At 42.8% G+C, this 15,562-nt stretch overlaps 1 protein-coding gene across 13 annotated transcripts in view; it reads left to right on the top strand.

Annotated features, from left to right (window-relative positions):
* ZNF451 (zinc finger protein 451) overlaps positions 1-15,562 on the top strand; it is a 128,100-nt gene that overhangs the window by 17,904 nt on the left and 94,634 nt on the right. For 11 of the 13 annotated variants that reach the window (XM_043450397.1, XM_043450400.1, XM_043450396.1 and 8 more), the window contains one exon: positions 13,127-13,210. In XM_043450397.1, coding sequence (XP_043306332.1) covers positions 13,127-13,210 — 84 coding nt within the window. Of the gene's footprint in view, positions 1-12,284; positions 12,740-13,126; positions 13,211-15,562 lie in introns of those variants that run through there. The other 2 variants (XM_043450409.1, XM_043450401.1) reach the window with 2 other exon arrangements.

Raw genomic sequence — 15,562 nt, 5'->3', positions numbered from 1 at the left:
TTAGTTCTAGAAGGTGTAATAGCTCTTCACAGACTTGGTCACACAAGCACTGTACATGTGCTATAAACAATACACTTAAAACAAGCAGTGATACATGTCATGAATAGTTATTTCCTGTGACAACGTCACTAGAGAATTTTCTTCTCATCCTGAACATTGAAGTTAAAAGTATGGTTGGAAGATAAATAATAACTTTCCTTTTTTTTCATTTATTTTTATTAGTTGGAGGCTAATTACTTTAGAATATTGTAGTGGTTTTTGTCATACATTGACCTGAATTAGCCATGGATTTACATGTATTCCCCATCCCCCTCCCCCCTCCCACCTCCCTCTCTACCCGATCCCTCTGAGTCTTCCCAGTGCACCAGGCCCGAGCACTTGTCTCACGCATCCAACCTGGGCTGGTGATCTGTTTCACCCTAGATAATATACATGTTTCGATGCTGTTCTCTTGAAACATCCCACCCTCGCCTTCTCCCACAGAGTCCAAAATAACTTTCCATTTTTATGGAAAGACAAACATTTGGTAAACAGTGTACTTGAATAGTTGTAGCGTTCTTACAGGCATGCCTCCCTGGTGGCGCAGGTGATAAAGAATCATCCTGAAATGGGGGAGACCCAGGTTTAGTCCCTGGGTCAGGAAAGTCCCCTGGAGAAGGGAATGGCCACCCACTCCAGCATTCCTGCATGAAGAATTCCATGGACAGAGGGGCCTAGCGGGCTACAGTTCATGGGTTCACAAAGAGTCAGACACTACTGAGTGAATATTTGCATTTTCAGTTTCTTAGAGGCCTGGTCCAGATATTGATAGCTTATGGTGAACAGTGTTGGATTTGTGATCTCCGAAGATTTCACTTTGGGACCAGGGACCAGGCTTGATTACTCAAGAGCTTCTGTGTAGCAGAGTTTTATTAAAGTATTTAAAAGGGACAGAGAAAGCTTCTGACACAGACCTCAGAAGGGGGATGGAGAGTGCCCCCCCCCCTGCTAGTCATTAGCAAGGGAATGATATACTTTTTCATTAGTTGTTACAATAAATCAAAAGAATGCCTCAAGTTTGTGAAAATTTTACCAGACCCACTCCCACAATTTACACTTTAGGATAACAGGATTAGAACTTAACAATAGAAAGAAACTATCAGACCCATGTTTCTGACAAAACGTGGTTCACTGGAGAAGGGAATGGCAAACCACTTCAGTATTCTTGCCTTGAGAACCCACTGAACAGTATGGAAAGGGGGAAAGATAGCACAATGAAGATGAATTCCCCAGGTTGGTAGGTGCCCAATATGCTACTGGAGATCAGTGGAGAAATAACTCCAGAAAGAATGAAGAGGCGGAGCCAAAGCAAAACAATACCCAGTTGTGGATGTGACGAGTGATGGAAGTAAAGTCTGATACTGTAAAGAGCAATGTTGCATAGGAACCAGAAACGTTAGGTCCATGAACCAAGGCAAATTGGAAGTGGTCAAACAGGAGATAGCGTGAGTGAACATTGACATTTTAGGAATCAGCAAACTAAAATGGACTTGAATGGGTGAATTTAACTCAAGTGACCATTATATCTACTACTGTGGGCAAGATCCCTTAGAAGAAATGGAGTAGCCACATAGTCAACAAAAGAGTCCAAAATGCAGTACTTGGGTGCAATCTCAAAAATGACAGAATGATCTCTGTTCATTTCCAAGGCAAACCATTCAATATCATGGTAATCCAAGTCTAGGCCCCAACCAGCTAATGCTGACGAAGTTGAGGTTGAACGGTTCTATGAAGACCTACAAGACCTTCTAGAACTAACACCCAAAAAGACGTCCTTTTCATTATAGGGTACTGGAATGCAAAAGTAGGAAATCAAGAAGTACCTGGAGTAACAGGCAAATTTGGCCTTGGTGTACAGAATGAAGCAGGGCAAAGGCTAACAGTTTTGCCAAGAGAATGCACTGGGCATAGCAAACACCCTCTTCCAACAACACAAGAGAAGACTCTACACGAAATCAGATTGATTATATTCTTTGTAGCCAAAGATGGAGAAGCTCTATACAGTCAGCTAAAACAAGACTGGCAACTGACTGTGGCTCAGATTATGAACTCCTTATTACAAAATTAACTTAAATTGAAGAAAGTAGGGGAAACCACTAGACTATTCAGATATGACCTAGATCAAACCCCTTATGACTGTACAGTGGAAGTGACAAATAGATTCAAGGATTAGATCTGATAAAGTGCCTGAAGAACTATGGACAGAGGTTCATGACATTGTACAGGAGGCAGTGATCAAGACCATCCCCAAGAAAAAGAAATGCAAAAAGGCAAAATGATGGTCTGAGGAGGCCTTACAAATAACTGAGAAAAGAAGAGAAGGGAAAGGAGAAAAGGAAATACATACGCATTTGAATGCAGAGTTCTAAAGAATAGCAAGGAGAGATAAGAAAGCCTTCCTCAGTTACCAGTGGAAAGAAATAGAGTAAAGTAATAGAATGGGAAAAACTAGAGATCTCTTCAAGAAAATTAGAGATACCAAGGGAACATTTCATGCAAAGGGGGGCACAATAAAGACAGAAATGGTATGGACCTAACAGAAGCAGAAGATACTAAGAAGAGGTGGCAAGAATACACAGAAGAACCATGCAAAAAAGATCTTCATGACGCAAATAATCGCGATGCTGTGATCACTCACCTAGAGCCAGACATCCTGGAATGAGAAGTCAACTGGGCCTTAGGAAGCATCACTGTGAACAAATCTAGTGGAGGTGATGGAATTCCCATTGAGCTATTTCAAATCCTAAAAGATGATGCTGTGAAAGTGCTGCACTCAATATGCCAGCAAATTTGGAAAACTCAGCAGTGGCCACAGGACTGGAAAAGGTCAGTTTTCATTCCAATCCCAAAGAAAGGCAATGCCAAAGAATGTTCAAACTACTGCACAACTGCACTCATCTCACAAGCTAACAAAGTAATGCTGAGAATTCTCCAAGCCAGGCTTGTGAGAACCAGGTATTCAAGTATGTGAACCGTGAACTTCCAGGTGTTCAAGCTGGATTTAGAAAAGGCAGAAGAACCAGAGATCAAGTTGCCAACATCTGCTGGATCATTGAAAAAGCAAGAGTTTCAGAAAGACATCTATTTCTGCTTTATTGACTATGCCAAAGGCTTTGACTGTGTGGATCACAACAAACTGTGGAAAATTCTTCAAGAGATGGGAATACCAGACCACCTGACCTCCTCGAGAAATCTGTATGCAGGTCAAGAAGCAACAGTTAGAACTGGACATGGAACAACAGACTGGTTCCAAAGAGGGAACGGAACACATCAAGGCTGTATATTGTCACCCTGCTTATTTAACTTATATGCAGAGTACATTATTTGAAATGCTGGGCTGGATGAAGCACAAGCTGGAATCAAGATCGCCAGGAGAAATATCAATAACCTCAGATATGCAGATGACACCACCCTTGTGGCAGAAAGTGAAGAACTAAAGAGCCTCTTGATGAAAGTGAAAGAGGAGAGTGAAAAAGTTGGCTTAAAACGCAACATTCAGAAAACTAAGATCATGACATCTGGTCCCTTTACTTTATGGCACAAAGATGGGGAAACAATGGAAACAGTGACAGACTTTATGTTTTTGGGCTCCAAAATCACTGCATATGGTGACTGCAGCCATGAAATTAAAAGATGCTTGCTCCTTCGAAGAAAAGTTATGATCAACCTAGACAGCATATTAAAAAGCAGAGACATTACTTTGCCAACAAAGGTCTGTCTAGTCAAAGCTATGGTTTTTCCAGTAGTCATGTATGGATGTGAGAGTTGGACTATAAAGAAAGCTGAGCTCAGAGGAATTGATGCTTTTGAACTGTGGTGTTGGAGAAGACTCTTGGGAGTCCCTTGGGCTTCAAGGAGATCCAACCAGTCCATCCTAAAGGAAATCAGTCCTGAATATTCATTGGAAGGACTGATGCTGAAATTGAAACTCCAATACTTTGGCCACCTGATGCGAAGAACTGACTCATTTGAAAGGACCCTGATGCTGGGAAAGATTGAAGGCAGGAGGAAAAGGGGACAACAGGATGAGATGGTTGGATGGCAGTACCAATTCAATGGACATGGGTTTGAGTAAACTCTGGGAGTTGGTGATGGACTGGGAGGCCTGGCGTGCTGCAGTCCATGGGGTCACAAGGAGTCGGACATGACTGATTGACTGAAGTGAACTGAACTTAACCAGACCCGCTTGGATAATATACATTCTAAGACATCAGGATTAGTCAGAAGGTTTTCAGGAAGGAGAAACTGTTCTTAAGCAGGATACGTTGCTATATAATCCCTAGTACAGAGTTTAAACTGAGTTGTTTGTTGTGTAGTCATCAGTGTCAGGCTTAAAGAAAAAAAACCATTTCATGTGATTAAGACTAAGGAATGTAGAGAGAAAAAAAAATTTGTCCTTTCCTCCTCCTTGAGAATTCCAAACCCCTATCTTCTCCTCGAGAACCCCAGACCCCTCTCTCCTTGGGGACCCCCAGACTTCTTATCAACCTGCCTAGGAATTGACTCTCTCCATATTTGACAGTTGTATTCCATTGTTGTCTAGACAGTCCAGTGCAGAAGACCTTGAATGGGAAATGTGAATTCAAGAGTCAGTTCTCTTCAGTTTTGTTGCACATGTGGTAGTTAAGAGTACCTGATATGGGTTCTTTTATCTAGTTTAGAGACAGTCCTTTAAATGTTGTCTTTATCAGTGTGTATAATTTCTTAGTTGTAGGTCACAGGGCATCTGATCTTTATCCAAATATAGATTATTATGATGACATTTAGAAAAGCTTAGAATATTATGCTGCTAATTCAAGTAAGCTTTATGATAATTTAACAGAGCACCAAGGAACTGTGTTGGGCATAGATAATAAATGCTAAGCCTCAGTAAGTAGAAAACTTTAATATCCATGAAGGTATACTATTGAGACATAATTTCCCTCTCTAGATCATTCTCCTTTCTATTGAAGTGAAGTCGCTCAGTCGCGTCCGACTCTTTGTGACCCGTGGACTGTAGCCTGCCAGGCTTCTCTGTTCATGGAATCTTCCAGACAAGAATACTGAAGTGGGTTGCCATTTCCTTCTCCTTTCTGTTAAATCCAGCCAAATTAATGCTGATTTGTTAAAAATAAGTCTGGTTTCAGTAAACATGACCTGATGATTCATATAATTGCTCACATAGGCTTTTTTAAGTTGGCTGTTGCCCTGGAGCTTTTCATTCAGAATTTCAGAGTAAACTTTTAAAAGGCCTCTCAAAGCCAATAAAGCCATGCCCATGGCTTGCCTTCAGATTTTGCCTGTGATATCTTTTTTAGATATCCAGAATATCTAAACTCTTGCATATGTCAAGAGATAATCCATTTCATTAGGTTCATAAGTTTGCTCAGAACTCAAGAGTCTCCAATTTCTGGAGGAACCAGATAGATAGAAGTGGAAAATATTTTAATTTTACCCAAAGCTGTTACATTACCAAATTGTTGTAAATCATAAGTAGCTTGTAAGAAAAGGGCTTTTCTATATCTGAAAAACAAAAATTAGAAGCCAGGAGTATGTCAGACAAGTCATAAAAATTATAATCATACTTGAAAGTGAAGTCACTCAGTCATGTCCAACTCTTTGCGACCCCGTGGACTGTAGCCTACCAGGCTCCTCCGTCCATGGGATTCTCCAGGCAAGAATACTGGAGTGGGTTGCCATTTCCTTCTCCACTGTCCATTTAATCCCATATAATTAATCTTTGTTCCATTTGAGTCCAGTTTTTTCCTATTAGTGTTGCCAACCTTGTCTCATGATTGAGGATGATAGTGACAGTAATAATTTCAAGAGGTTTGTGAAGTTTTTGTTAAGGTTTGTATGATTTGTCCAGTGAAGTGGTTGTGTTGATCACTGGATTGTAGAAACTATATTCCAGGTGGGAAACATATTTTCTAACCTTTTCCTTTTCATTGTGAAGGCATCAGCCGTGTAGCCAGGAAAGTCTTTAATTCATCAAATAGAAACTGAGGTTTATTCAGTTCAGTTCAGTTGCTCAGTCGTGTCCAACTACTTGCAACTCCATGAACCACAGCACGCCAGGCCTCCCTGTCCATCACCAACTCCCGGAGTCCACCCAAACCCATGTCCATTGAGTCGGTGATGCCATCCAACCATCTCATCCTCTGTCGTCCCCTTCTCCTGCCCTCAATCTTTCCCAGCATCAGGGTCTTTCCCAATGAGTCAGCTCTTTGCATGAGGTGGCCAAAGCATTGGTTTCAGCTTCACCATCAGTCCTTCCAATGAACACCCAGGACTGATCTCCTTTAGGATGGACTGGTTGGATCTCCTTGCAGTCCAAGGGACTTTCAAGAATCTTCTCCAACACCACAGTTCAAAAGCATCAATTCTTCTGTGCTCAGCTTTCTTTATAGTCCAACTCTCACATCTATACATGACCACTGGAAAAACCATAGCCTTGACTAGATGGAACTTTGCTGACAAAGTAATGTCTCTGCTTTTTAATATGCTGTCTAGGTTGGTCATAACTTTCCTTCCAAGGAGTCTTTTAATTTCATTGCTGCAGTCACCATCTGCAGTGATTTTGGAGCCCAGAAAAATAAAGTCAGCCACTGTTTCCACTGTTTCCCCATCTATTTATCATGAAGTGATTGGACCGGATGCCATGATCTTCATTTTCTGAATGTTGAGCTTTAAGCCAACCTTTTCACTCTCCTCTATTAGGGAGCCAGGAAAAGTTAAGCCACCATCTTGGATTTCTCAGAGCCTTGATTTTGTAATTTGTAGCTATTGTCTATTCATTTAAAATGCATTAATTTAGAAGTAGACTGTTGTAATATTATAAGAACATCAGGATAGCAAAAGTCTGACCATCAAGGTTTAATTTTTTATAGAAGCAGAATGAACTTTATTTATATATGCCATAATATTCATAGATCACTGTGAAATAGTACTCATTTACTTTATCAAAGTAACAAAATATTTTTTTAAAATATAGATTATCTAAAGGCAAAGAAATTTACATAGTCTGTTATCAAAAGTTGCATTCCAAGAAAATTTTGTATTCTTAACAGAGAAAAGCAAATTCCAATCTGGTACCAGCTTACTGTTAATAATAAAATTTGTTTATCTAGTTAATTTTAATTTAATCTTAGGAAGTCCTTTCTCTAAATCTTGAAGAGGTATTATTTTTCTAAGGCTTCAGAGTGAAACAATAGCTATTGATAATGACAAAAAGGCTCAAGAAGACATACATAAAATCTGACTATAATGCAATTGACAAAAGTAACTTGGTTACTGCTGTGACATGTAACACTTGAAGATAGTAACTAGAATTATAACATTTTACCAGGGCATACCAGATCTTTATAAATTCTATACAATTTCTAGATTATCTGTATTGGCAACATTTACCATACAGTATAACCTGAGAAGATTGATTACTTATTTGACAGTACTTCCCATGTACCTTCCTATCACTTCTTCAGGGGATCTTCCTGACTCAGGAATCGAACCGGGGTTTCCTGCATTGCAAGTGTATTCTTTAACAACTGAGCTATCAGGGAAGCCTTTTAACATATGAAATGAACCTAATTAGTTTAATATCTATCTTTGGGAGGCCTCGGGACTTCCCAGGTAGTGCTAGTGGTAAAGAATCTGCCTGCCAGTTCTGCCAACGCAGGAGACGCAAGAGACACGAGATCAATCCTTGGGTCAAAGATCTCCTGGAGTAGTAAGTGGCAACCCACTGTAATATTCTTGCTGGGAAAATTCCATGGATAGAGGAACTTGGTGGGCTACAGTTCATGGGGCCGCAAAGGGTCAGACACGACTGAGCGACTGAGCACATTGGGATGCCACTGAAGCATCCCAAAGTTAGCTAGAGGTCAAAAGAACTTTATTAGAATTTGGTCTTAGGATGTTTCATCAAAAAATATCAGAGTTTAGAACATTCAGTGAGACAGGATCACAGGTAACTGTAAAACTGTAGTTACTCATTCAGCCAAAGTAACAATGAAAGATTTCAAAGGTAAATATAGAAGAGGTCACTTAAGAAGTAAAGAAACTTACAGTCTGTTATCAAAGGTCGTTCAATATCTCAAGAAAACTTGTATCATATACAAAATACTTTTCTTGGGGTCCACTTTCCACAAAACTTTTTATCACTCTCTGTATCTCTTATTTTATTTGTCCATTCAGAAACAGCCACCTGTAAGTCAGATTTATTTCCGTTTCCCTTAAAACGTAATTCTGTTCCTCATACCTTCTTTTGCAGCCATCTCCTGCTTACATGGGCTTCCCTGATGGCTCAATTGGTAAAGGATCCACCTGCAACACTGGAAACCTGGGTTCAATTCCTGGGTCAGGACGATCCCCTGGAGAAGGGAAAGGCTACCCACTCCAGTATTCTGGCCTGGAGAATTCCATGGACTGTGTAGTCCATGGAGTCTCAAAGAGTTGAACGTGACTGAGCGACTTTCACTTCACTTCCTGTTTCCTTTACATATTGAAATGTTTCCCTTATCATTTTGGTAGCTTTAATTATGTGTTGTCATTTTTAACACTTAAAAAAAACCCTTACTCTCTAGTGAGAAACAAGAAGCAAGCAATTGTGAACTGTTTGTCATATTGGCATTCTCTGATTAGCAAACTTAAGAACATATTCTGTAAAACCTCTAAAACATGTATTTTCCAAAAGCATAATTTCTTTTCTCAAAGTGGCACAAGACATGTTTAATAAATGCAAACATCCTTAGTTTCTCTCTTTCAAGAAGACACAAGTAGGTAAATTTAGATTTGTTTCATTTGTAAGCACTTACTTTCCTTTAAGCCCATTAAGTAGAGCTCATTTACACATTAACCCCAGCAATATTATCCAAAGACAAAGAAACATAAGAGATACATATATACAAATAGAGATCTCATTTCATTTTTTTATGTTTTGTATATCAGGCATTGCAATTAAATGTATTAGTTTATGAATAACAGAATAGTCAAGTTTACATGTTTGATTTAAAATCTTTTTCTCCCCCTTACTTTTTTTCCCCTTGGCTTGAAAGTTCTACTAAGTATCCCAAGGTTGAAGTCCCAGGAAAATTGGGCTGTGTTTATACTTCAAGGACATGATAAGAGTTAACTTCAGGTTTTCTTCTGAGAATATTTTTATTCTCTGAGAGTCAATGTTCTGAAAAAAAGTATTTTATCAACCTAGTTTTCTCTAACTGCACATGCAAAAAGAACAAGATTTGGAATTTCAAAAATTTCATCTGGAGCCTCAAGAATATTGTGACCACATGATGTTGAATTATTTTTTTCCCTTATTTATAAGTTTATAATTATTGGTTGACCAGTCTGCAAAAATTTCCTAGGGTCAGATGAAATTCAAGAAGCACTTCCCATGTTGAGTCAAATTATTAATATACACTCACTGGCAAAACCAAAGGAAACCAAATCCTTGCCAGCCAAACAGAAGCCACAAAGCAAAAAAAAAAAAAAAAAAGTGAAACACTCAAATAGCCCAAGGCTCAAACTGGCTTCCAAGTACCCCTAAGCCTGTGGCCTTGGTACAAGTGGCACCTTACAAACAGGATGAAGAAAATCATCCAAAGGGAACATAAGGTTCACCAAACAGACAAGATCAAGTGACCTCAGAGTGTATGCCACAGGACTTACCAAAGTGCTGGCAGAGGTGTCATGACATCCAAAATGCTACTTTTCTCCTTCCTCAGAATATTTTCTCAGCAGGAAGTCAGGATTGTTGTGGGCAGGAGAGGGGGATGTCCTCAAGGCAAAGGTGGCTTTGGCAGCTGCTGGGGAAGCCTCTCTCATATCTTCCATCCCTGCCCCATACACCAGCTACCAAAACAGCAGTCTGGATGTGATTGGGACATGGCCCTGTGGTGGGGGAATGCCTGGCCATTTTCCTCCAGAGGAGTCTCCCAACCACCCTCTGTCCCCGGCCCAGGAGGCTGGCTTGGAGAAAAACTCAGCCCAATCAAGCCTAGGAGCCCCAAAGGGCCACCTGCCCACCAGTCAATCCTAGACGAGTCCCCAGAATTCTGTTGCCAGAACTCAGCCTCTGTTCACTGATGCCAAAGAGAAACATAGAGACAGTTTTGGGTGCAGTAAAAAAGGGTAGCTTTTATTGCTTTGCCAGGCAAAAGGGGCCACAGTGCGCTAAGGCCCTCAAGACTGTGTTGAACCACTCTCCCCCCACCCGACCCAGGGAGAGGTAGTGAGGGGTTTCATTATTTAAGGAGAAGGAAGTGATCAGCTCAAGGACAGTTCTTGGATTGGTAGGCACCAAGGTGAAGTTTCAAGCATCTTCAATTTTGTTTCAACCAGTTTAAGATCTATGTTCTCGTGGTCAGCAATTTTTACCAGGGGTGGGGGTGTGGGGTGGGGGGAGGTCTGCTTCCTGTAAAAACAATTTAGGAATATGTGTCAGGTCTTTATATCCTTCAGGGAACTGGGAGTTCAGTAATTCTGCTATGTGGCAGAATTATAGTCTAAATTGTTACCAGTTCCTCAGCCCAACAGCTATTCTTTGTTTCTACATCTTCACATTTCCCAATCACTAACTCTTCAGTCAGCATTTTGCTTCAAAAGACAAGGACACAGGGGTTTGTACAGTTTCAAGTGTAGGGGTGAGTCTAGAGGTCAGGCTGGGGGGGTGGCTTAGGTGGTTTGCCCACCCAAGTGGTGCTGTGTGCAGGGGACATATACAGTACCCTGCTTTTGCTCTGGGCTCTTCAGAAGTAACAGTTGAATTTCTTGGTCTCTTTTGTTCAGAATTTGCCCTACCTGTGCTTGCATGCAGTTATTTTTAGTCCCATTTAGTTTCTCTGTATTCTGTTGCTGGAAGAGAAGCATGTCCAGCTGCAAGCACTGCAGCATTGCAACAAAGGCTCCCAGCCTGTCCCATTCTTATGTTGGTGAAAGTGAAACTGTGGCTCGGTTCCTCCTGTCAGACTCTTTGTGACCTCAAGGACTTAGCCAGCTAGGCTCTTCTATCCATGGAATTCTCCAAACAAGAATACTAGAGTGGGTAGCTGTTCCCTTCTCCTGGGGATCTTCAGAACACAGGGATGGAACCCAGGTATCCTGCATTGCAGGCAGGTTCTTTAACTTCTGAGCCAAGTACATGCCGAAGTTTAATCATTCCATTCCCAGCCATTAGACATTTAGATGTTTTCTCATTTCTATTACAAATTTGTGATAAATAAATTTTGCATGACAGTTTTCCTACAGATTAAATTTATGTCCTCAGGATAAATCCTTGCAATGAAAAGGATTGAAGAGTTATGCTCATACTTGGGCTCTTGTTTTCCAAATTTTACCCATTAACTCCTACCTACAAACAGTTAAAGTAAATTTTCCACTGGATTCTCCCAAGCACGTTAGAAGAATTCTAAATATAAATTTTGCGTAGACATTTAAAAATTTTAGGAATACTTACTTCGCATACAACTTTTGAGAAACACAACAAGCAGGTCTCTCATTTTCAATTTGCCTCTACAAATTCTCAAACTTATGAAGTATAAAAGCAACTGAAGTCATAAAGTCATGGTGGAAATGCGGGAAGTCCAGATTTAAGCGATAATTACTGCCAGTAATAGGTAATCAGATGTTGGGCATGCATGCAGATGGCAACAAAGGCGTCTAAGTTTTAAAAGAATTTTCCGACTTAAATTCTTTTCAAAGCATTCGAGTGGGTCTCTTTGCTAAGGCAGTAAGTGAAGAAAATGAGAACACATATCTGAACATAAGTGGACTATTTTACAGGTTTTTTGAATGTGAACACTGGAAAACAGTCAAGTATTCCATTTCACTAACATACTACCTGAGAACATCTTTATAATTCAATATAGTATCACTGGTCTAGGGCCCAAAATACAGTTGGCCGGACCTCGGCCCCCAGACGTAAGGGGTCGGGGTTCTCCAGCCTTGCCAGTTTTCTTCAGGTCAACCCGAGACTTCCTCCTCAGGTGCGTCAATACAGGCTCTGAGTGGCGGCTGACATGGCGAACAGGTGAGCAGGGTAAGGCTGCCTCAGATTTCTATTCTGATCTTAGTCTTCAGCTAAACAACCAGATTTCCGAACCGTCGAAGAAAAAAGCAGTGATAAATTAGGGCTGCATTAATACTCAGCCTTGAGGGTTAAGGCTTATCAGTGAGCTTCGCCCCCACAACCACACAGAACCCACGCCTAGGCCCTCCCCTCCATCCTCGTCCCCTCCCTTCCCTGTGAAACGGGACGCAGCCAGTCCTCCGCCCGGCGAGCGGCAGTGACGTCAGCCTCAAGCGCAGGAGGGGTCTTTTCCCCTCCAAGCTTTAGGGTCCTTTCCCCGCGCTGTTCCACTGCCTCTTCGGGGGGTTTCGGTGTGGGCAGAACTACAGTTCCCAGCAGCCCTTGCGACGAGGGAGTTGGCCCGAACTACAGTTCCCAGCGGTCCTTGCGCCCGGGGGCGGGAAGCCAGGGCGGCGCGAGGGAGGCTGGGTGCCGCGGGCCTAGCGGGCTGCTCTTCCCGGGAAGCGGCGTGCATCCCTTTACGCTCGCGGCGTCGGCGGCTCGGCGGCATAGTCGGCGACTCAACGGTCACGCGGGGGCGGGTCACGGCGGCGTGGGGCTGACGGCCGGCCGGGCGGGGGAGGCGGGCGCGGCGACCGCAGCGCGAGTGCCGGCAGGCGGGCGGTCGCGGAGATGGGAGACCCAGGGTCTGAGGTGAGTGGCGGGCTGGGCCGGGCGTGCCGCGGACTCAGAGGGTGCGGACTTGGCCTGGGGGCCGATGACCCGGGGTCCGGAGCTTGGGGGCCAGGGGGCGTGGGCCGGGGGCAACAATGGCCGTCCGGCCCGGCCCCGGGGCGGCGGCTGGGCCCGGGCGCGGCGCGGGTTCCGAGGCCCGTCGCCCCCGCGGGCAGGCTTCCTTCCTCGGGAGAAGGGGCCGGCGGGGGCCTGCGGTCCCCAGCGCCGGCGCTGTTCTCCGGCGGGTCGCGGGGGCGGGGGCTCCGGGCGGTCTCCTCGAGAGCTCTGCCTTTTCATTGCCTTTGGAAAACTCGCCTCCTGCGAGCCGTGGCTGTCTGGATAACCGTGTTTTGGCTTGTTTTATAGATACTAGAATGTGTCCCTCCAGCTGGGCCTGAGGCGTCCGAGTCAACCGTGGAGGAAAACGAAGATGACATCCAGTTTGTGAGTGTAAGTAGCAGCGGTATTTGGGTTTTTCCGAGTCAGGGTTTGTGCGTGACGAGCCGCGATGTGATTACCCCTCGCCTGTTCACTGATCATCCAGCAAACGTGTGGACGTCTCCTACCGACTGGAGACTGTGGAGCAGGGCCCAGGAGTGGGTGTCAGACCGGACACCGTGGAGCAGGGCACAGGAGTAGAGCGTTTGCCCACAGAGAGGTCTCTGCCGCCCCCGCAGCCATCGCAGAGACTGTGGCCTGCGAGCCTGTTGGAGCCTGGATCACACCTTGCCCTCTCCTTTGCACATGGACCCCGCTGGTGTGCGCAGGGTTCTGCTCTCCTAAGACTGTGTTTGAATTGAGACCAGAGTAACTTCTGAAAGATGGCCCCCAGGTTGGGGAGAAGGGGCAGCTAGTGATGAGGAAGGAGGTAGAAGAGAAGGAGGCGGGCTGCAGGAGGTCAGCGTCAGAGCCCGTGTGTAGGGTGGGGGCAGGTGCCCTGAAGCCCTCACTGAGCTCTGAGCTCACCCTGCTGCATCACAGTCCCGCAGGCCAGGTTCACAGTGAGGGGCCTGCATCACAGGAGCATCCTGTTATCTTTCTGTGTTTATTCCCTTCTGACAGTTTTCAAGCGTGAGTGAGTGGAAGTGTTTAGAATCCTGCTCCCCACTCCAGACCTATGGAATCAGGATTTGTAGGTGGGGCCCGGGAATCTTCATGTTGGTGCAGGGGTGTAGGAAGCTGTGAACACAGTAAAACATTGGTTGCAATAACCAAAGGAGGTGCTGTGATATATTTGGGGATAATTTCCACCTCAAACGGTTAAAGTTTTATAAAGATTCTGCTTAAAGTAGTATTTTATTATCTCTGTTAGCTGGAGAATTGTACTGTAAAGGATTCTTTTTGAATTCTGCAGTTAGTTGAAGTTTTGTTATTGAAGGTGTATAATCTTTCTTTTGGAGAAGGAAATGGCAACCCACTCCAGTGTTCTTGCCTGGAGAATCCCAGGGACGGGGGAGCCTGGCAGGCCATGGGCCATAGAGTTGCAGAGTCAGACATGACTGAAGCGACTAAGCATGCATGCACGCAATCTTTCTTTAATTCCCTGTCGGATGTGTGTTTGTGTTTTTTGGTTCTTGGGCAGTTTTAGTTTTGAAAGATTGGTTATTAAACGGTGTCCTTTATGTACCCCAACATTAGACCATTGTGATAATCTGTTGTTGTGTTGTGTTTCAGTGGGTTTGTTTAGGAGTCTTTCACAAGGTCATTTCTTGCCTTTTTTTGCCTTTGCCCATCCATGTGGTATGCTGTCATTTTCATTTTAAATTTATAAGTTTGGGGGGGATGTTGGTAGAAGAAATTGAACTCTGAAGTATGTTTGGCTCTTTAGGATAAAGGTTTCAGGTTCTCCCTGAATATGGCAAAACTTATGAATGGAGAATATTTACTTTGGTATTTTGTGGAAATTAAAGAGGGACACACTTCTTCATGAACTACAGAGCTTGCTTTGAGAGTCACAGATGGACTATACAAAAATAAGATTTATATGTGTGTGTGTGTGTATATATATATATATATATATATATATGTATTCTGTGGAATGGAGAATTGTAGCTCGTCAGAACCTAATATAATCTATTGTTAATCTGAAGTTGAATATTCTTTTAAGTATTACTTTAAATGTAGAGGATCTGTTTTATCTTTGTATCCAGAATAGAAAATATACAACCAATATAATTGTGTTCAACTTGATATATCTTGTATTCATCTCTCTTTTCAAATATAAGTTCAAAGATTTGCTAGTTCCAAATACAGAAGTGACCTATACGTATTAATGCAATTACAGTACCAGAAGAAACCTATTACAAACATTCCTTCTGCCTTTTTGGTGATAAAACTTCAGTGACAATAAAAACACGTTAGAAACAGAATCTTTTACTTCACTCTGTAACCCAGTCTTATATTTGACAGCTCTGGGTATTGCTTGTTCAATAAAGATAATGACTAGTTCTGTGCTTAAGATTTTTTCAGGTACAAAAAGCACACTGTGATGTTTCTTCTTGATTTACTGTGGTTTAGATTTATTAGTTCATTCTTTGTCTAACTCTCCCATCTTTAATCCGTGTGTATCTGCCTAGTGGCACAGTAGTCTTTGTGTGGTTTGGAAAGTGCAGAGTTTAAAACTAAACTTAGCATGCTGAAGGAAAGGAATGCTATAGATGTGGAGGTGCAAAAATGAGCCCTTTCATTTAAATTTTATTGAAATACACATACAGAGAATTGCACAGTTCATAACTGTACCCTCTGATTTTTTCAGAGCCAGCACACCTGTGTAAACAGCGCTTAACTCAGGAGACAAAATGT

Source organism: Cervus canadensis, chromosome 28 (genome assembly GCF_019320065.1).
Source record: "Cervus canadensis isolate Bull #8, Minnesota chromosome 28, ASM1932006v1, whole genome shotgun sequence".
Taxonomy (NCBI): domain Eukaryota; kingdom Metazoa; phylum Chordata; class Mammalia; order Artiodactyla; family Cervidae; genus Cervus; species Cervus canadensis.
The sequence above is the reverse complement of the archived record's forward strand: the minus strand, read 5'-3'. Positions and strand labels throughout refer to the sequence as shown.